General features: G+C 36.7%; 2 protein-coding genes across 14 annotated transcripts in view; both read right to left on the reverse strand.

Annotated features, from left to right (window-relative positions):
* Nucleotides 1–966: 966 nt before the first annotated feature.
* On the reverse strand, nt 967–8,933 carry znf16l (zinc finger protein 16 like). Of its 2 annotated transcripts, XM_073907012.1 has the most exons (4): nt 8,046–8,838; nt 6,122–6,304; nt 3,218–3,899; nt 977–1,157 (listed from the first exon to the last, which is right to left on the reverse strand). In XM_073907012.1, exons 1-4 carry the CDS (start codon nt 8,743–8,745, stop codon nt 1,136–1,138), a joined length of 1,587 nt encoding a protein of 528 aa, XP_073763113.1. In that variant the 5' UTR covers nt 8,746–8,838; the 3' UTR covers nt 977–1,135.
* Nucleotides 8,934–12,464: 3,531 nt separating this feature from the next.
* The window catches only part of rgs12a (regulator of G protein signaling 12a), a 69,144-nt gene continuing 58,426 nt past the window's right edge, over nt 12,465–23,182 (reverse strand). For 6 of the 12 annotated variants that reach the window (XM_073908223.1, XM_009303085.5, XM_073908232.1 and 3 more), the window contains 4 exons: nt 22,636–22,694; nt 22,187–22,301; nt 19,925–20,377; nt 12,465–13,110 (listed from right to left, as the gene is read on the reverse strand). In XM_073908223.1, the coding sequence (XP_073764324.1) occupies nt 12,866–13,110; nt 19,925–20,377; nt 22,187–22,301; nt 22,636–22,694 (872 nt within the window). In that variant the 3' untranslated portion in view covers nt 12,465–12,865. Of the gene's footprint in view, nt 13,111–19,924; nt 20,378–22,186; nt 22,302–22,635; nt 22,698–23,182 lie in introns of all 12 variants that reach the window. The other 6 variants (XM_009303086.5, XM_694005.10, XM_073908231.1 and 3 more) reach the window with 1 other exon arrangement.

Genomic DNA, 23,182 nt, shown 5'->3' on the forward strand with positions numbered 1-23,182 from the left:
GTAGATGAAACATTTTTTGATTTATTTATTATTTTTTATAAAAAGTTTTAAAATGTAAATCACAACGTAAATGAGTTGTTTTTTAATAAGTATTAATATTAGGTCAATATGTCAATAACTTTTGACAAATGTCAGATAGCACCTTACAATCTTAGAAATAAAGGTACGCAAGCTGTCATTCGGGTAATACCTTTTCAAAAGGTACATATTTGTACTTAAAGGGTCCGTATTGGTACCTCAAAAGTATATATTAGTACCTAAACATTTTAAGAGGAACTCTTTTGTACTTTTTTAAGGAACTAATATGTACCGTTGTGGTATTAATATGGACCTTTAAGCGCAAATTTGTACCTATTGAAAAGGTACCACCCCAGTGACATTTCTTGTACCTTTATTTCTGAGCGTGTATAAATCTAAAGTGATGATTTGTATATAACGATGCATGTCACTGATTAGAAAAAATATTCATTTTGATGCTTTTTTTTTGCACTTATAGTGTCAAATTAATTCATAAAATAATATAAGGGTGTAATAATGTCCCTTTTTGCAAAATTTTAAGTGATTGCAGCTAAAAAGATTTTTTAAATTTTGTAAAAACACATAAGGGTTCTGTTTTAACTAACTTTTGTGAAAATATAGTCAATACATGGGTAAAATAATCGTACGTCTTTCAGCGTAACAAATCAATTTATTAAAAAAAATTTAAGAACATACTTCCGACATGCGCTTTTATAAATGAATGTGTACATACAAAATGTACTCATATTTTAGATGATTAAAAATGTCTTGAGCAACATTTTTGACAAACAGGTAAAATTAAGTGCTCCAAATGTTTGTGGCAAAATAAAACGATTTAACCGGCACTGTAAATGCTTGGTGTACCTATTGTCCATACAAAAAAGGACTTAAAGTGAAGTCAGGAATAAAATATAACCAAGTAAATCGGTCACAATATATTTTTTTCTGAGACTGCAAGTTCAAACATTAAATTGACAATTTATTTCACTCATACTGTATGATTAACACAAGTATGTACAAAGGCATTCACTTCTATTTCATACTCTAAAACTCACTTTTTGAAGTCTACTTTTGTGGCATCTGTGCAAGAATGTGTTGCGTCTCAGTGTTTTCAGTCTCACACATAGCCCTGCAATCTCCTGGAGAAATGACAAGTAGAGCGGGCAGTGTGTTATTAAGGCGTCGTGATTACTGACGGAGACTTGTCACCCTCTAATAAAGAAAAATACTCTGTCTTCTTTCAGTCTCTCCTGCCATAGATGTTCTCTTTAAAATGTCACATTATCTCATGCATATAGAGACATTTACAGACATTTTCTACCTTATACAAAAGCTCCATTCCAATGTAAGGCAGGTTAAAAGCACAAACGCATCACAATTCATACACAACTATTATTTTAATGTGCTTTGATAGCATGTCATAATGTCAACAACTGCTTACAAATAGACTAGAACTAAGAGAATTTATTAGTTACAGTTCAGGTTGCCTTACAGTTATTACTGAGAAATTACCATGTTTATGTGCTATTTAATGCATATTATCCAGGCTAACTTGAGCACAATGGGGTAAAAAAAATCTGATGTATTGTTTATATTTCCATTAATTTCAGATTTTTAAAGTCTTGTTGTTTCTTTCAGGAGTATATCCCCTCAAAATTGTTTCTTTCATATGTATGTCGCACCCAAAAATAAATTTGTTAACATACAGGTGTATCTATATGAACAAATACACATTAAAAAAGGAAAAATTAACAATGTGACCACATTTCAAAATTAACGAGTTCGACTGTTCCAGTGAAACTGATGCAGTAACAGAAATCCTCCACTCGATGGCAGCGTTTTCGCGCTCAAACTGGTACCTCTTCAGATCCTCTCGTGACTGAAGGTTTGTAATGTTTTTCATATATTACGTTACAACAATGTATTTTAAACTGCTTGACTTATAAATATCGTGTTTTTACGTTGCTGAACCAATTCTCAATTACTAAAAAGTAGTAGTTAATTAGTTAACTTGCTAAGCGATGCTAATAACACTTAGCAATTATTAGCAAGTCACTTGAAGATACAAAAATGCTTACCGTTTTGTTTTAATTTTCACAGACTTTATTATTGGATACTAATAACTCAATTGAACACATACCAATGTATTCTTTAAAGTACACTACTGTTCAAAGGGAGGTAAGTTTAAGTTTGTTTTTACATTAACATTGCCTAAGACTTGAAAAATAACTGTTTTTTTATTTTTGTGTGTGTATATCCATGGTTTTTATATATCAATAAATGTTAGCATAATCAGTTTTACCGCAAAAATCATAAATAAATTATGGTAATTGTAGCAAAACATTTATAGCAAATAATTACCAAATTCATTCAGAAAAGATGTACTATGCTGATGAAAAGATGCAATAAAGATATTTGTTAGAAAACATTTATTCAAATAAATCACCGCTTTCACAAAACTAAACAAAAAAAATCAGCACAACTGTTTTTAACACTGACATAGTAAGAAATGTTTCTCGAGCACCACATCAGCATATTATTATGATATTATTATTAATCCTGAAGGATAAAGTGGCACTGAAGACTGGAGTAATGATGCTGAACCACATTGAGCTTTGCATTACAGGAATAATTTACATTTTAAAATACATTAAAATGTGTTTACAGTTTTTACTGTATTTTCAGTCAAACAAAAGCATAAAAGACTTCCTTCAAAACCTTTTGAGCAGTAGTGTAAATGTGTAGACGGCAATAATAGGTTAATAAAATGTGTCTACGTATCATTTTATTACAATTATGGTACTTTTTGTTTGGGGTGAAAGCGCTAATGCTCAAATAAACTGGTTTATTATAATGAAATCAATTATTTACCAAAAAAGTAAAAGATCGCTAGTTAAATAAATTCATAAGGCATATTTTGCTCAGTTATTATGCCTTTGGCGATATGCTATAAAGTTCAGATATTCTGAAACACCTAAAAAAGAATTAAAACACATCAAATTATGTTTAGTGTCGACTTAAAATACTGCGCATGGACACTCAAACATTTCTAAGTTTAACGTTGGAAGATATTATTGCAAAATGTAAAAAAAAAAAAAAACATACATTTAACAAGCAGCGAGTTACACTTAACTAACTTGAATAAGAAATTGATCCTGAACCAGAAAATGAACCGTTTTTAAGCGAACATAGCTATTACCCAGTTTGCACCTTGTCTTCTTGTGCCCATGGCGGACTGTGTTCACTTGGCATCTGTGTGGCTGGCATACAGCGGTGACTCTTATAGGTGCCGAGATGTCTGAAGCTCCGCCCACACTGGTAGCAGGTGTAGGGCGTAGCGCCGCTGTGAATGCGCATGTGCGTGTATAAATTGCCTAGCTCTTTAAACCTGCGGCCGCACTGAGGACAAGCGTACGGACTCTCTCCTGTATGCACACGCTGGTGTCGCTTGAGTCCGGACAGCACTGGGAATCCCTTTCCACACTGTGGACAAGGGAATGGACTCTGTGCTCCGCTGTGGCTCAGGCGGTGGCTCTTAAGTCGTGCAGTGTGCCGAAAACGCTCTCCACACTCTGGACAAACAAAGGGCTTCTCGCCAGTGTGGATGCGCTGGTGCTGCCGCAGGTTGCCTAAATAGTTAAAGTGACGGCCGCAGTCACCGCACTCATAGCCGCCCTCCACTTTCTTCTCCCGTGCGCCCCTGCTAGCAGGTCCTGCCTCACCCGAGTCACCCTCGGCCTGAGAGGAAGAGCCGGCCGAGGTGGACTGCAGCAAGCTCTCGCCATGGTGCATGAGCTTGATGTGCTCCTCCAGGAAAGAGGAGTCTGGGCAGAGAGTGCCACAGAACGGGCAGATGAAGGTGTGAGAGGTGAATTGCTGACCTAGAGAATAGAAAGAGGTCTGGTTAGGATTCTTGTACTATATTAAGAGGGTTTAATGCAGGGGTCACCAATCTCGGTCCTGGAGGGCCGGTGTCCCTGCAGGGTTAGCTCCAACTAGAGGTCTGCATTCCCGCGGTACAGGCTCCGACCAGATTTCTGCGGCGCGGGTATAAATTTCCGAATAAAGCGTGGGAGCGGTCGGTAATGGGTTTAATTTGGGACGGGAGCGAGCCATCTAGCAATATCGCTCCCGACTCCCGAGCTAGCACGCGTATGTATGTGTGTAAATGAAATACCGCGATGCTGTGTTTAGCTTATTTGTTGCTGTGTGTGTGTGTGTATGTGTATGTGTGTGTGTGCGTGTGTGCGTGTGTGCGTGTGTGTGTGTGTGTGTGTGTGTGCGCTCACGCGCGAATGAGTGAGAGAGAGTGAGAGAGTGAGAGAGAGTGAGAGAGAGAGAGAGAGAGAGAGAGAGAGAGAGAGAGAGAGAGAGAGAGAGCTTTGCCTGTGTGTGTGCTTGGTGCTTGTGTGTGTGTGTTAGTGTGCGCGTGCGAATGAGAGAGAGAGAGCTTTGCCTGTGTGTGTGTGCGTGCTTGGTGCTTATGTGTGTGTTTATACAGACAGCTTGCTATAGGCTGTCTGGACTCTGTATAGCTGGGTGGTTTTCGGTTTTTTTCTCCCCCCGCTCTTTAGCGGGATCAGGCGCAGCGGGTAGAAAATGGGGCGGGTCGGGCAGCGGGACAACAAATGCTGAATGTAAACGGAAGCAGTCGGGTTCGGGCTAAAATCTGGCGGGTGCGGGCGGGAGCGGGATTCAAAATTTTGTCCCGCACAGATCTCTAGCTCCAACTTGCTTTCAAACACCTGCCTGAGTGTTTCAAGTATACCTAGTATGATCTTGATTAGCTTGTTCAGGTGTGTTTGATTAGGGTTGGAGATCAAATCTGCAGGACACCGGAACTCCAGGAACAAGTTTGGTGACTCCCTGTTTAATGAGATAAAGTTCTGACATCCCATCAATGTTGTTTAGAACTTGTTCACTTTTCTTGAACACTAAAGATTGATAAAAAAAAATATGAAATGATAACCATTGATCCTGAACCTTGCCTTTTTCTATTGAATGCTAATTCTTCAAGAACCCTGACTTTACATCAAAAACGAACCTTTTTCTCAGGATTAACAGCTGCAATGAAAACAATCATCAGTTCTTGGATCCCTCCTATTCTCCTGTCAATTCAGCAATGGTTATATTATTTTATAGACATTGAACGACTGGAACAATCCACTGCCTTAATTAACAAAGCAAATATTTCAACAATTTTTCACTGAAACTAAATTGAAGATAATTTTATCTTCATTATTAAAACTTTAGTGATTTAATATAATGACATAGGAGAAATGATTAAGATGTCTTTTAAGATATACAGTTGAAGACATTTTTTTTTTTTTTTAAATATTTCCCAAATGATGTTTAACAGAGTATGGAAATGCAGTTAATGAATAGCAGAAAGAGAATATGCTGAAATGGTGAATGCTAAATATATCAGTCTATTATTCGGCTATTATTGTATTCAAATGAATCTTAATGAAACAGTTTGTGTGTTGTTTCTCATTTTCAGCTTTTCTGATATAACTTTAGTTTAAAATCCCTCTGTTGTTGTTATTTTGTCATGTGGACCTTGTTCTACACCGCGCTTTAAAAACAATTATATGTGTATATACACGAGTCTTCTCTTCTTACCAGAGAGATTCTAGGCATTACTGTAGATGATTTATCTATGCACTGTATTACAAAAATAATTTTTGATAACATTAATCAACAGCCAAACTGACATGTACTGTCAGTCTCCAGTGGTCAGCGTCCAATTCCCAAAAACATCACTTTATGCAAATATACTTTATGCAAATATAAATAGGTTGTAAACTGCTGGACACACTGACTTCAGTAAATGAGATTGCTTAAATGCAATGCACACTTTTTGGACAGTTGTGTTGCGTAATATACATCATATGTGCTTATTTTTGTGAATTAGTTGTGATTATAATATACGAGTTGGTGTGAAAACCTGAAACCTTGCTCAGACAACTCACGGCAGAAAAACAGAAATCTAGAAAACATACTGTATTAAATGTTGATTTCAGAAGTGCTCCACACACGATTCCTATCTGCATTCTAGATTTCACATGAGACTGCCACATTCTTTTAGTTTTAAATCACTGACCTGGCTCCATTCTGTCCATACTGTCCTCTGCTGGGCTGCTCCTGTCTTCTCCCGGAGAGCCCTGAGTGTCCAGGGGAAAGTGGTCAGACACTGACCTCAGACTTCCTCTGCCTTCTTCAGAGTCTTCATTTTCATCTTCCTCATCCATGGGAGGAACATCTTCACATTTTGTTTCAGAATCACCTAATGAAGTAGAGGAGAACAGAGATTAATTTATTTTGCTATCAGACCGATAATGATGACTTTAAAAATAGCATTTATCAGCCAATAACGATATGGCCACTGATATATCATGCATCCGTATTTATTTGTATAATGAAATACACGATTACATTACACTATATGCTTACAGCAATCCATGTCATTTTATATGCAACTATATGCATGTACCCTATATTTATATATATATATATATATGCACTACCCTCAACAACACTGATACTACAAATAATGCATATTAAAAGCAAAATGAGCATCTATAGTAGGCATGGGACAATAACAGTCTTCAAGGTATACCAAAATTTTCTGTAATTTCATTCCAATGGTATATGTAAGTTTTTTTTACTTACTTTTTTTTTTCGTTTTTCAGGACAACTTCAGCAGAAAAGATATCCAAAGTTTTAAATTGTAAAGAAATCTGTGTTTTTGAAACTAAAGACAATGGCAGAAATCAATGATTGTTTTGAATTATTTAGCCTGACATGTTTACTGCTGCAAAATATTTTAAATCTTTCAAAATTTAAAATATATTGTTTTCAAAAGGGAACAAAAAATCGTTTTTTTACCAGCCAGTCAGATAGGGCTGCACGATTAGTCGAAAAAAGATCACGATCTCGATTTGACATGATCCTAACTCAGCTTTTTCTACGATTCAGCCAATTATATTTTTTAAGGTCAGGAGAGGAAAAAAGGCGGCTGCAAAAGTCTTCACAGCAACATTGACACCTTTAAATGGCGTAAAAGTAGCACATACTGTATTTAACCTACACGCTATACAAACAATACAATGCATATACACATAATACAGCTGTACACATCTACATTTATTATGCATGCATACTGTAATCTATAGGCGAACTGCACTCACATATAAGTGCCAATGCATGCATATTATATCTAATCTCACTAATACATACTACATGCAGAATGCTAAACAATAAGGTATTTGTTAAAAAACTGCAATATACATATGTATGTGTGTGTGTATGTATGTATGTATATGTAAGATACAACTTAATGATAAGGCTTAGGCAGCCATAAGCACATCATAGTGCATACATAATAAATAGCATTTCATAAACAACTATACTACAAAGCATGCATACTACATCCAAAATGTGCAAGTTGCAAAGAAAGCCCTCATGGTGCTATTACACATGCTACAATGCATTCATATTTTTAAACTGCATCTAATATTATATTTATTATGTATGTATAGAGCAGGGGTCACTAAACCTGTTCCTGGAGGGCCGGTGTCCTGCAGATTTTAGCTCCAACCCTAATCAAACACACCTGAACAAGCTAATCGAGGTCTTACTAGGTATACTTGAAACACCCAGGCAGGTATGTTGAGGCAAGTTGGAGCTAAACCCTGCAGGTCACCGGACCCCCAGGAACGAGATTAGTGACCCCTGGTATAGAACATTTTAATGTGGTCATGGCATTGGCCCATGAACATTTCCTGCTAGTAATCAAACTATTTCATATCTGTGACAAAAAGCAATTCAATCGTAACTTATTGTTAAAACAGCTATCATAACTTTATTTATCAAAGTGTGGCTCTTTTTGGATTCTCTTAAGTTATAGAAGGTAAATATGTAAAACAGGAACTACGTTGGGACCATTGTTTTTGTTTACATCCCTCGAAATGGTCTGTAATATTATACCCACATAATGTTTGCATATGTGCGTGATCAAGCGGTACCTTTAAACTCGGCTGAGTTGAGTTCCACTCCTGTCATCCACTCATAATCATACATGCGTTTACTGGCGGAGGGCAGCATGCTGAAGATGTCCGTCTCGGCGTCGGTGTCCGCGGGTCCGCTGTCCGGCCACAGGCTCAGAGAGCCGTGCGGCTGCGCTTCGGTCCGGACGTCCCGTTCAGAGCCAAAGGCCTGATTGCTGTGGTCGCTCTCCACTTCTGCAGCCCCGCGCTGGTTCTTATCTTTCATCAGATAGTCGCAGATCGCGTTGATGTTCTCCTTCTTCACCACGGGCGTCCCGGTTTTGGCTTTCTTCGGCTCGGCACCGTATTTCTGGTGCTCGGATTTTCTGAAATCCAGGCTGCTGAAGTTGGAGACCCTCCCGTCTTTCTCCGACGACTCCAGCTTGGCCTTGAGCAGCTCGATCTCGTCGGATTTCTCGCGGAGCTCCATCTTCAGGACGCGGATCCGTACGCCGACCAGCTTGCGGATCTCGGACAGCGCGGACTCCAGCACCACCGTGATGTTCCTGCCCAGATGCTCCGTGATCTCGGTCACCGAACACACCAGCTGCTCGTCGGGCTCGAGCTCGGAGAAATCCTCCTCGTCCCGGCTGAACGGGCCGGCGCTGTCTAAAAACGCGCCCTGGGACTCCGAGGACGCTCCTGTTTCCATGTAGCAGTGGTTCCTTTTTCGGCTCATCCTAAAGAGCGCGGACTCTGAGCGCAGACCTGCAATGTTTTGATCGCGATGGACACCAAGGATGAGCAGACAGACACCATAGAGCACCAGACCGACTTCCTGCAGCCTCGGAAGTGGACTATAGAGACAGCGCCCTCTATTGAGCCATCCTTTGTCTGCACGATAGATAGATAGATAGATAGATAGATAGATAGATAGATAGATAGATAGATAGATAGATAGATAGATAGATAGATAGATAGATAGATAGATAGATACATAGATAGATACATAGATAGATACATAGATAGATACATAGATACATAGTTTTACTGTAATAACAACTAAGGTATACAACAGTTCACTTTAGTTAATACTACACTTTGGTTCAGCATTTATTAACAAAGTGCTGTAAATATTATACTATAACGCACACAGTATAATACACTCTTACAGTATGGTTGACGAACACCAAGTATTTTAGAAACGCAAGCCCTTTGTTTGCTCTGGTTTTGAAGCAGCTGTTTGGGCTAATCGCCTCTAGATGTCGCTCTTTAGACGCGTTTTAAACTCCAGACTTGACCTTATGTTCAAGGCCAGTTAGTCAAACACCAGTGTTGCCATCAGATTCTACTCAGTCCCTTTAAATGTGTTCTATAGTCTTTGTTCTACTTAAAGCACTCGACTATTTGTAACGGACTTTAAAAAGTTATGGTCAAATGAAAAAAAATTGTGACAAAGACTAAGCATTTTATACATGGGTAAAGCCACAAAATAAGTAAAGTATAATAGTGTAATATTTTTTACATTCTTAGAATATGTCCTGTTTTATTAATGGAGATACAGATTATTTTGTTTATTTATTTGTTTAATAAACCAAAATGAAACAAATAAATGAAAAATCACATGATTTCTAGAAGAATAAACAGTGTTGGGGAATGCTACTTTAGAAAATAATGCATTACAATATTGAGTTACTCCCCAAAAAAGAAACTAGTTGCGTTACTTCAATGCTTTTTACAGTAAGTAATGTTTTACATTACTCTTGAGTTACATTTTATTACATGGCTGAGGCTTGATCTTTCAAAACTTGTAAGAGAGCTCTCTGCAGTTAACAACACACCGTATAACCTTCATTTACCTTTAAATACACAGAAAATTAATGATAATGTTATCTTCTGAGAACCTCTTGATCCCAGCGCTCTACATGGCATATATTCGGATTACTGAAAGTTTAAAGGAACGTGTTTGCTACTTTTGTACTATTAAAAAGTAAAATCACTGTACATTCAGACAATCCTCTTTTCCTTTCCTTCCATGTGTTCAAAATAATGAGAATATTTCCATCTCAGAAATGTAAGGCTCTGCCATCTTCATGTCTGTCTGTTCATTCTCTCATTGCATGCGGGATTCAACATGACTACACTAGTTTTAATTCAGCAATTTATTTTTTAAAAGTAAATCAACTAAACTAAAAAGAAACTCGCATTACATTCTTTATAAAGAAACTCAAATATTCTGAATTAATTTGAAAAGTGATGCATTCATTTACACTTAACCTACAAAAGTAGTATTATTACTAGGCATGGGACGATAACTGTTTTCAAGGTATATCATAGTTTGGAAAAGTCAAGGTTTTAAAACTGCCAAAATGTTCTTCTGTACCGTTCCTAAGATATGTGTAAGATTTTACATTTACCTTTTTGTTGTTGTTTTTTAGGACAACAGTATTTCCAACAGAAAATATATACAAAGATGCTGTTTTAAATTGTAAAGAAATTTGGGTGTTTGAAACAAACAAAGACAGCAGAACATGTTTACTGACATGTTTACTCCAAAATATTTTAAGTGTTTCTCAAAATAAAACATATTGTGACCAAAGGGGAAAAAAGTTGTTGTTTTTTACCCAGACATTTAAAATGAACATATTATAGAGCAGTAATTGCAATACCGTGAAACTGATATTTTTATCCAAGGTAATCATACCATCAGAATCTTATACCGGCACATGCCTAATTATTACATAACTTGTATTACTTGTAATGCATTACCCCAACACTGTTACATTTTATTTTCACAAAAGTTATTTGAAACAATAAACACTTTACCTGTATCATGTATATAAAATCATTTTTTATGTAGAAATTGCTCATTTTAATATGTAACATGTTTCTTTTATTGTTTGTTATTTTTTGTAAAATTCTTAGCAGATATTTGGACATCATTTATATATCATTACTTAAAGGGGATAATATACCCCAATATTCATTCATTATTTACTCATTCTCCACTTGTTCTAAACCTGTCTGAGTTTCTTTTGCTTCCGTTGAACACAAAGAAAGATGATAGAAAAGTAGCAGCCGTTGATTTCCATAATAGGAACAAAAATATTACGAATATCAGTGGCTGCGTTTTTTCTAGCATCCTTCAGAGTATCTTGTTTTGTGTTCAACAGAACAAAGAAACGTATAAATGTTTAGAACAACTTAAGTGAAAGCATAAATGACATGGAAATCTTAATTTTAGGAGTGAATTATCCCTTGAAGTTTCAGCCATTGTGGGTAAATGGAAATCGGACTTATCTTGCTTCAAGTTTTACAAGTAAAAACAAAAATATAAGGTTAACTATAAGGGTTAACATCCTTATTTGAATATTAGCAGCGTCACAGTCCTATTAGCTGTTTTTCTGAAAGGAAAACCTAAAAAAACATGACGTTGTTCAAGATGCTGTATGCAAGTTCTAAAGCATAGAAATACCATAATGTGTTTGCAGATATTTATGAAAAACAATACTGAAGTCAGATATTCAGCTTTGAAAATCTGCATTAGGTGGAAAACTGTATTTCATTAATTCAGTCAGGAAGGCTCTCAAAGCATGTGCCCGTGACCAAAATGTGACCTCCGGTGGACAGTAGCAGACTCCGAAATAAGAAGCAAATTCAGAGTTCAACATGAGGATTAGGAAATAATACAAATATTACGAGCATAAACATTACAAGCGTAACAGCGTGTCCTAACAACACGCTATGTGATGCGAATTGCAGTGATAAGCAATTTGACTGTTTGCACCAGATGAAGTACAACAGAAATTTAAATACAGCCATTCAAAAGCACAGAAAAGTGCACTTACTGCACTCCAAATAAATGGTAAAGTTTATAATCTAATCAATAGACATTAAACCTTTTTAACAGTATTAAATGTACATGCTGAATCACTGATATGTGTTGGCTTGCACTGAATCAGTTCTGAAGTTCTATTTAAAATGGTTTATTTTATTTTCAAGATTTGAGGTGAACTATCCTGCTGCTGCTTCCAGAATATGGCAATAAATGTCATGTGAAATGGCCTTCAAACTCACATTATTAGCATTCAACACTGAATAAAACACATGAGGTGTACCTGAGGTTATTATTGTTAGTTTTCTGTTGTTTAGCGACAAGAAATAGAAGCCGTTTCTAAGACATCAATTCAAGGTTTTGGTTAGAACAAAAAAACTTTTAATATGGAAAATAATTCTTCTATGGCATACCGTTGCTTTTTATTTAGAATACTACTTAAAATCAGCCTTGATCCTCAATCTGGCAACCTGCTCTTGCATGTGTTTTGATCCAGGGATGCAATACCTAGTTCAATCATTGAGTGTCAAACATACATACTGCACCTTTAAAAACATAAACATAAACTGAAAGAAAAAAACATTGCAGACACAAAAACTTGACACAATTGATGACAAAATCAATTTAAAACAGTTTTTTTTAATAACGAACAATTCATTTTGTGGCTTTTAGAGCTGAGTCTGTTCAACAAGAGATTAGATGTTTGCACATAGTTAAAAAAAAAATCACAGTGCAAAAGCAAAAAATCAATAGGATGAATGTGAACTATGAACTGTTGCACTAACTTCCACTATAACTACAGACAAACATCTGCGTTTTACATACCAGCACTGATATTCCGATAAGCAGTTAGTCCCCAAAACTAACACTGAACAGCTTTTCGTTTTCATCATTAAATACAAAAAAGTTCAAAACGTACAAAATATTGGATCTCAGGTTTCCGTTATTAACATACACAATATGTTCCACATACACATTTTGGCTCTGTCATCATCAGTCTTTTTGAAAGCAGCTTCTTCTTCTTTCAGACAAACGTTGCTTTGTATTGCACAGTGTCGCTCTCGTTGACTTCCAGCACACCGCTGAGGGGACGGGGGGCATCTGTGGAGGGATAAACGCCGTTTCTCATTTTGTTCTGGCACTGGCGAAGTTCAGCTGCGTATCCTTCAAAACTGTCCTCCAGAGTGACACCCTTGTCCCGCACACGCAAGTCCGGCTGTGCTGTTGAGCTGTTTACTGCTGAAGTGCTCGTGTTTTCTTCTTCTGTACCTGGAGACAAGTGTGCAGACCAATCAGTACGGAACATATCAAGAAATGATTTCACCAAGTAGGACATGTTACTAGATCTATGTTGATCCTGGAACAATACTCCAATCAGCCAATCAGATTTAAAGGATAAATGGCTTACAGTTAGGGTTGTGTACTTCTACATCATTGTTATCTAACTATTAATACGCTCTGATTTTGAGATTATTTATGGTTAGGGTTTGGGATTGGTTATATTTTCTATCAGGAATGATGTTACAGGATCAACATAGATGTTAATCAACAATGGCATCTTACTTGGCAAAATCACACCCACCATAAGGAAACGTATAGAGAGAATGTGGGAATGGACGATGAAAACAGGGATGTCAGACAAGATCACAGGCAAGACTAGTCGGATTTTGCTAGGAGTTATTAGATTTGATTCACACAGAATTAACATGGATCAACTACAAAGGTAAACAGGATGGCAAGCAAACCAACAACTAACTGTGTTTGGAAAATAGCATAGAGGATAAACTTTAAAATGTAGTGTGAAATCCTGAAACCATATTCCTACTAGAACCCAGGTGCTTCTACATCATTAGCCGCATTTCCACTGTCGGGCCAGTGCAAACCCGGGCCGGGCTGTGCCAATAGCCTGGGAGCATGAGCAGTTAAGCTGAAATCATGTTAAGTTTCCACTGTGCAGCTAGTAGCTCTCAGTACGTCATGCAAACCCTGCCTCCAAAATGTCCCCCGAATAAAACGTCACACACACCATCGCATCATCACAAAACAATTAAAATGAAGACAACCAAAACAATAAAATGACACGTTACTGTACAGCATTACATAATACGTCTATGCACAGAGGCTTATGTATTTTCATTCATTATATCTGTTTACTCGCCGACCAACTGTTGTCGTGCATCGAGTGGTCCCGCCACTAACGGAGGGATGACCCAGCACACCATCCAATAATATAAAACCACAGAATTTTTCCGGTAATAACTCAGTATGAAACATATTTTCAACATTCTCGTTTCGTTTGACAGTGTTTGGTGGTGTTTGACAGGGTGCGCGCGAAATGTCTGAAGAGCGAGGTGGGATGCAGTGGGGAGAAGGGTGCGCGACGTATTCGAGGACCGGGAGGGAGACGCGCGATTTCCGGGTGCATTGTGGATTTGTGGGAAACTCACAAAACTTCTGGGAGACTTGGGATGTCTGTAATGACCTCCCGCCCTACTCTTAATTCTCTCTTCATATAGCCTTATGCTTATTACATATCCATAATACACTGTGATATAACCGGGCTCAGATCGACTCCAGAGTTAGTTTCAATCAAGCCGAGACCACTTCATTCAGCCCATCTAGGAGCAATTGTTTTGGTGCGGATCCGAGCGCAATTGGTGGTTTCACATATGCCGAACGAACCGCGCTAACTGGGCAAACGAGACAAGTTAGGTGTAAGTGTTTCAGGACATAAGAGCAAGTGATAAAATAAAGGCTATATCCTATATTTATCGTTCCGCTTAGCAGATATGCACTAATAAAGCTCAAGACATTATTTAAAAACAATACAAAAATATGTCATCAACACAAGGTGTCAGTATGTCCAATAACATTAAACATAAATAAATCTTGAATAAATAGAGAATACATTTTTAAAAAATTTGCACAGAAAGAATAAAGATGGTTCAAATAAATTGAGTTGAACACTGAAATAATGTAATGTTTTATTTTTATAATACTTATACAATTTCATTATTTAATATTATTAAATCACATCCCTAATATTGTAACAACTGGAATAGTAAAATTTATTCATTCATTTTCCTTTGGCTTCATCTTTATTTCAGAGGTCGCCACAGCGGAATGAACCGCCAACTATTCCATCATATATTTTACAAAGCGGATGCTCTTCCAGTTGCAACCCAGTATTGGGAAAAGCCCATACACACAGATACACACTACATAAAATTTAGTTTATTAAATTCACCTATACCGCATGTCTTAGGACTGTGGGGGAAACCAGAGCACCTGGAGGAAACCCACGCCAATATGGGGAGAGAACATGCAAACTCCACACAGAAATGCCAACTAGCCCAGCTGGGACTCGAACCAGCAACCTTTTTGCTGTAAAACTACAGTGCTAGCTACTAAGCCATCGTGCCACCCTGGAAAAGTAATACTATATATATATATATATATATATATATATATATATATATATATATATATATATATATATATATATATATATATATATATATATATATATATATATAATCTATTTATTTATTTATTTTTTAACAGAAGACAGAATAAGTTGTTCAGTAAAACAGTTCTAGCTCATGATGGTCTCTGGAAACAGACAAATGGAGATGACAGAGGTTTTTTTTACATGCTCATGCTCCAATGGCATTCTGATGATTTTCATGCAGTCATCCCAAGTATACTTAAAGGGTTAGTTCACCCATAAATTAATTTTAATTAAATGAAGTGTATAACTACTCACCCTCGTGTCTTTCCAATCCCCCTGAAACTTTTGTTCAGAACACAAATTAAATATTTTAGATGAAATCCGAGAGCTCTCTGACCCTCCGTAGACACCAATAGTCCAGAGACGTTTAAAGTCCAGAAAAAGAACCATAAACATTGTCAAAACATTCAATGCGACTTCAGTAGTTCAACTGTAATCATACAAAGCACACTTTTGCACACACAATGTTTTTTAAAATGACTTCAACAAAGGAACCATTGCTGTCTATGGGGGGTCAGAGAGCTCTCGGATTTCATCTAAAATATCTTCAATTGAGTTCTAAAGATGAATGAATGTCTCAGAGGATTGGAACAACATAATGGTGAGTAATTCATAACAGAATGTTCATTTTTGGGTGAACTAACCCTTTAAGCTGGATGTTTTCTGTGTATACAAGAGTTAAATGGAGAATACTTTGAAACACATGCACATTAGAAAGATCCATCCTTGTCTTGAGTCTGCAAATTCTCTCTTTTAAAGTTCCGAGTGACAAAATGTCTTTATACTTTATTGATGACACACTGTGGACAAATATAAGCAACGCAAAATTGAGCAAAGTGTGCTGATGCTGAAATTCACACTGCACACACTGTACAAATACTCTAACATTAAAACATTAAAACCAAAAGTAGGTGTTGTTTGACCTTCATTTTTACACTTTCAGTAGGTTGAAAAGGAAGAAAAACATGCTGACCACCATATATCAGATATGATGGATTAGCTCAGAATAAATATCTGACTAGACTCCAGATCACAGCAACGGACATCTGGATAATCAATATTCCAGTATGCTATACAAATGCAATCAAGGCAAGTCTGAATGGGGGGAAAACAAGATGCACATAGATGAAAAGATGACAGGAAAGATGAAACTGAAGAGGGAAAGCAGGGATGTCAGACAAGATCACAGGCAAGACTAGTCTGATTTTGCTAGGATTTATTAGATCAGATTCACACAGAATTAACATGAAGATCAACTACAAAGGAAACAGGATGGTAAGCAAACCAACAATGGGACTATGTTTGGAGAATGGCATAGAGGATGAACTTTAAAATGTAGTGTAAAATTCTGTAACCATAATCCTGCCAGAACCCAGTTTAATGTCTCACGTTAGCCAATGATAAGGTGAGTGGAGAGTCACATTTGTGTGTATCAAAAGGGAAAGTAATGATTATTTACAACAGTCTTTAACAACTGCAGTCTTTCTTGTATACAGTTGAAACCAGAAGTTTACATACACTAAAAAAGAAACACAACCATTTTAAAAATGTCTGATCTTAAATCATACTAAACGTTTACTATTTTAGGTCCGTTAGGATAACCTAAATGATTTACATTTGCTAAATGCCAGAATAATGAGATTTTTTTATTAATTTCTAGACAGTCAAACGTTGACATACATTTTTTGGTGTTTTTTAAGCTTTGCTTTTAGACTGTCTAACTATGGTCAAATGTTTTGGGTATCCTTCCACAAGCTTCTCACATTAGTTTAAAGGAATTTTGGCCCATTCCTCCTGACAGAATTGGTGTAACCGAGTCAGATTTTTAGCTGTCTTGCTCGCACAAGCTTTTTCAACTCTGCCCATAAATTTTCGATAGGATTGAGATCAGGGCTTTGTGATGGCCACTCCAAAATATTCACTCTGTTGTCCTTAAAGCACATTTGAACTAATTTGGCAGTATGCTTAAGGTCATGGTCGGTTTGGAAAACCCATTTGTGGCCAAGTTTTAATTTCCTGGCTGATGTCTTGAGATGTTGCTTCAGTATTTCTACATAATGTTCTTTCTTCATGATGCCATCTATGCTGTAAAGTGGACCAGTCCCTCCTGCAGCAAAACAGCCCCACAATATGATGCTGTCGCCCCCATACTTCACAGTTGGGATGGTGTTCCTAAGCTTGCTTTCCCCTTTGTCCTCCAAATGTAACACTGGACATTATGGCCAAACAGTTCAATCTTAGTTCCATCAGACCACAGGACATGTCTCCAAAAATTATTATTTTTCCCAGTGTAATTTAGCAAATTGTAATCTGGCTTTTTTTATTGATTCTGGCTTGTTGATTTGCCCATGTTGTCACAAAAAGAAAGCAGTGTTTTTGAGGTTTTCCTTAAATACTATTCTACAGTTGTGCCTTCAAGTTTAGTGACATTAACATCTGACTTTTTTAATGGTTATGTACCTTTTTATACAGTGTATGTAAACTTCTGGTTTTAACTGCACATAACATGATCTGTAGGTTGTATTGTCTTATCTTTACAAATGAAAATGTCTTTATTATTCTGCCCCACAACAAGAAAGACAAATGAATGATTGTTAAATTAAAGCTTTTAACACATACATAGATACATAGTTCACAGCTATGTTGATTGGATTTCTGTAGTAATAAAATGTACACTGTGCAAAGCATGCACATTTTCTACAAACACAGAATACCCAGACGCCCTGCTAAACATTACAAATAGTACACTGACTGTATTAAATACTATATCCCACAATGGCATGAATAAACAAAGTAAATCAATGCTATTTTATACATGTCTTAATCGACTCATTGAAAAAAAATGCATTGCAAAATAAGCATACAATTTGTGTCAGCTCAATTAAACTTAGTCTATATTGATAGGCAGTTTGTACATAGTGTGCAATAAGCAATACATTAGTATTTCATCTCATACTAGCAAACACAGCTACACATCCGCTAAAAAGTTTGGAGTCAGCAAGGAAGCATAAGATTGATGTTAATAATGATACAAACATTTTGTTTTTTAGCTCTAATTCATCAAAAATCCTGAAGCTTGTACAAAAATTGGCATATTGCACTGAAAAAAATAGATTTTTGCAAAATTGTTGCAAACAGTTTATATGGGTTGAATTTTTAAACAAACAAATTAAACTGAGTAATGTTCAACTTAATTTGTTTGGTTAAATTCAGCCCACATAAATTGTTTACAAACACTTAACGGAAAAAAAATGTAAATCAATTTTTTTCAGTGTGGAATGAATTTCTGAAGACTGGAGTGCGGTTTCTTTAGTAACTTTTTAAGATTTTATATTTATTTTTCGTAAAATATGCATAGTAAAACACTTGAACATTTTCTACCTGTACTTTATTTATTATATATGTGTATGTGTTTGAAAGTATAAATGTTAATATTTGTTTTATCATATAAAATTCTGATAGCATTTCTTCCACCTAAAAATACTGTCAATTCAATTCGAGTTTTTATTGCCAAAAACTAAAAACAACAAATGCTTTCATTATTTTTCATTATTCCAGCAAAAATCTGTCCTAACACTTAGAAAGTAAAATTATACTGTTGTTTAAAAAAAGTATAAACATTTATGAAAACTTAGCATCTTTTTTGACTAATTATTTTATGCTCTAAATTACAACATCAAAAACAAAGCTTTGATTTACTCAAACATGTAACTGAGAATTTCTTCTGGTATCTTAATAATCCATAAATTTTAAGTCAGAATTATTAGCTCCCCTGTATATTCTTTGCCCCAATTTTTTGTTTGGCAAATAAGATTTTTTCAACTCATTTCTATACATAATAGTTTTAATAACTCATCTCTAATAACTGATTTATTTTATCTTTGCCATGATGACAGTAAATAATATTTTACTAGATATGACACATAAGATACTCAAGGTACTAGTATTTAGTTTAATGTGCTAATTAAAGGCTTAACTAGGTTAATTATGCAGGTTAGGGTAATTGAGCAAGTTATTGCATAACAGTGGTTTGTTCTGTAGACAATCGAAAAAAATATAGGTTAAAGATGCTAATAAGTTTGACATTAAAATGTTTTTTTTTTTAAATTCAAAACTTCTTTTATTCAAGCCGAAATAAAACAAATAAGACTTTCTCCAGAAGAAAAAATATTATCAGACATACTGTGAAAATTTCCTTGCTCTGTTAAACATCACTTGAGAAATATTTGAAAAAGAAAATACTTCACAGAGGGCTAAACATTTTGACTTCAACTGTATATGAATAATTCGTTTTTACTATAATAACACCTGATCAAAAATATCAACATTATTGTTTCATATCAACATAAATATAAAATTATTTTACATTTAAAAACATTTATAAAACATGTTTTTGATCAGATAAATTCAGTGTTTGTGAACATAACAGACTCCTTTCAAAAATCACTGAGCTCAAACTTTTTAACATGTGACTATGAAGCTGATCCTAGTAAGTACTGTACAAGACTATGACACTCAAACACGCATAAGCCACAACACACACACTCAGCGCTAGTCAGGCGGGGGAAATACCTGTGCCGTGAACAGCCGGTGGAGGAGTAAAGTTGGCCTCTGCTAGACTACCATCATAAGGCGGTGGTGATACGGGCGGTGGAGGCGGGAGCAGGGTGGAGTTTGGGCTGCTGATGTCACCCTCCGCCACCAGAGTCAAATCTCCTAGGCCTTCCTCCTCCTCCTGCTCGCGGGCACCAGCAGAACGCAGGATGGGGGAGAGTGGCGCGCTGAACGGGGCTGAGGCTTGGTGTCCGTTACAGGGGCTGGGTTTAGGGGGATGGGGGTTTGTGGAGGTGGTAGTGGTGTGGCCGGGTTTATGAGAGGTCGGGGTTGAACAGGACGGAGGAGATTGAGGTTTGGGATCATTGTTTACTCGGAGGAAGTCGGGAAGGACAAGATCTTCTTTTCTCAGCAGGCCTCTCTGGTCGTCAACACGACTGCTCTGAGCACGACTCAACAACTCGAAAAACTCTGGAAGATTAGAGAGATTTCAATAAGTCAACGTTGTAGAGCATTATAATATGCAGTCAAGAGAAATTACGTCTAAATAAAACACACACTGCAATAACCATGTTATGTCCATGTCTATGCGTTTATATGCTTGTTGCTGGGGCTTTTTTTCCTGCTGATTTCACACTGCTAGTTTAAGGACAGTCTGGATAGTCTCTCTTTACCTCAATGTATCTTATTATCTATGCTACATCTCATCTGACCTCTCTTTCCCTCAAATGTGTGATGTTTGTTTATGGTTCAATGTTGCTGCATGTAAAAGTGTATGTGACAAATCAGGGCTCAACAATAAGGACTGCCTGCTGGCCCAGGGCCAGCATGCAAGGTGCATAGGGACAGTATAGAGAATGGTTACTGGCCCGATCGGGGCCAGTGCTGCCTTGTCACTAAAGTTAAATTTAGCTGCGACTGTGTCAATTACGTGCTCTCATGCCCAGACGTTTGTTTCGGAACCTTTCTCGTTTGCCCAGTAAGCGCGGTTTGTGGCATATGTGAATCCCGCAATTGTGCTTGAGTCCGTGCCAAATCAATCTGTCTCAAAGAGATCGCCAGAATGAGGTGGTCTTGGCTCGATTGAGCAAATTGATTGTAGTGAAACAAAACGATCCAACGAACCAGGCTATATCACATTATGATTGTGTAACGGCCATATTTACGACTATATGAAGAGAGAATGATGAGTAGGCCACAATGTCATTTCTACCAGCAAATGTGCGTTTTATGTCTAATATGAAAGTGAAAGCATGCTGAAATATAACAGAGTGCTGTTTATCCGTTTACCGAAACAAATGACTGAAATTACCATCTGATAATTTTTTCCATATTTAATCCTATATTTTGTATTATGTAGTGGTTTGGTGGCGCAAGGCGCAGTGCAAATGTTACACACTCGCTTACACACTGCTTTATAGCCTACACACAAGATGTAGAGCAATACGCAAATATCTTTACATATGAACAAATTTAAATATTAAGGATAAATATAGGATTTAATAAGAATATATATAGGATATAAATATAAAGGATTAAAATATTACTAAACATATAATTTTCTAGCCTACATAAATATGAAAAATCACTGCTTTTTGAACACACTTCGTTATTATTGTTCATTTATTCGTTTGCTAGAAATAAGAACTGAATTTAGAAATAGTTTTGAAACGAATATTTGCGCTTAACAAACAAAATTAATTATTTATAGGCTAATTGATGTCTGTGCGTACAAGGTTTCCCTATCCACGAGAGCGAAAGTGGATCATTTAACTGTCATTCTTGGCCGGTAGATGCTCTGTTTAACTGTTTTCTGTTAAAAAAAACTGTTAACTGTTTACTGTTTGCTTGTTAAAAGCTCAGTTTTTCCACTTACACTTACTTTACGTCATGTAAATAGCAAATGCGCTTATGGCGCGACGCAGCTGGCTCTTAAAGGGAATGGGAGATGAGACTCTGGTTTATTCTCAAAACACACCTATAACTCATTAAGAAAATAAACTCAACCCTTTTAGACCATGCGCCACGGCGCAAAGTGGATTTTCCCCATCCTTAAATTAGCAAATATGGATTCTGAAAGCGTTTGCGCCCTGCGTTTTCCGTTTTGCTCATGGACCGTCAAAATAGAGCCCTAAGTGTGAAAGTAGCAAAACTAGCATAATTTGTTTCAAAATGTGTCTTGGTTTGATATCTTGTTATGTAATGTATTTCACACATTTGTAAGTCAAGTTCACAAAACCAAAAGCAGAGAAAGGTCAGGGAAAAGTGTCGAATATGTACCTTCAGTTTCATCTATATGATTCTTTTTGCCTTTCTTCCTCTCAGACGCAGCTGTGCGGGGATGCTTGTCTTCAACATCTGCTTTCAATGGTTTCACTGTCGAGTTATCGTCTCTCTAGCAATGCAGCAAAGACAGATATACAAATGAACTAAATACTGAGCTAAATACCTGACAGCTCAACATGCACATGAAGGTTTCATTCCCTTCAAAAAATAAGCATTGCGCAACAGCTCTTTCCAAATGCATAGTAATATAAAGACACCGTAGTTTAAGCATGTACACACAAGTCTGTCCATGCATGCTGGGAGTTACTAACATACAGAGAATGTTTGTGAACTTCAGTTATCAGCGGTAATCTGTATGAATCATGAGCATCATAGAGTATTGAGGATGAATGAAGGGGAAAAGCAGGCAGGGCATTTGACACATTATCTGAAGTCATGCTCACCTCTCTTGGAAACCCTTTCTTGGCAGCTGGTGTTTTGGAGTTGAGTGTTTTAGACTTTTCTGCTGAGGGAGTACAACAAAACAATTACACAAAGGAATGTTCAAATGACCTCCAACACAATTATTTGATATCATCAGAGAGGAGTGGAGAACTTGATAATGCACAAGGCCGTGTGTGTGTGGTCTTGGTATTCATCTCGTTTTGGGGACCACCAAATTTCCCCACAAAAACAGCAATAGCAGTAATTTTTGACCTTGAATGAACTTTTTTTTCGTTCTGTGTGGAAAACATCTCATAAATCATCCAGAATGAAGTATTTTGAAAATGTAAAACTGTTGGGTTTTTTTTCTGTGAGGGTTGGGTTTAAGGATAGGGTAGTGGTAATGGGACAGAACACACAGTCCGTACAGTATTAAAAAAATAATTAAGTCTGTAGGATGTCCACATAAAACATGAAAACCATAACAGATGTTTAGGAGTGAGGTTTATAGGGTTAGTTATTTACAATTTGCTATATTTATAAAACTAGATAAGTCTCTGGAATGTC

The sequence above is a fragment of the Danio rerio genome, chromosome 7 (genome assembly GCF_049306965.1).
Source record: "Danio rerio strain Tuebingen ecotype United States chromosome 7, GRCz12tu, whole genome shotgun sequence".
NCBI classification, from domain to species: domain Eukaryota; kingdom Metazoa; phylum Chordata; class Actinopteri; order Cypriniformes; family Danionidae; genus Danio; species Danio rerio.

Bases quoted from the DNA above. Each gene is read 5' to 3' on its own strand.
- znf16l (XM_073907012.1), bottom strand. From the start codon at position 8,745: ATGAGCCGAAAAAGGAACCACTGCTACATGGAAACAGGAGCGTCCTCG. The intron at 6,305-8,045 runs GTACCGCTTGAT...CTACTTCATTAG, and splicing joins CAACTCAGCCGAGTTTAAAG to GTGATTCTGAAACAAAATGT. The intron at 1,158-3,217 runs GTAATAGCTATG...TCATTTCTCCAG, and splicing joins GAAGACAAGGTGCAAACTGG to GAGATTGCAGGGCTATGTGT.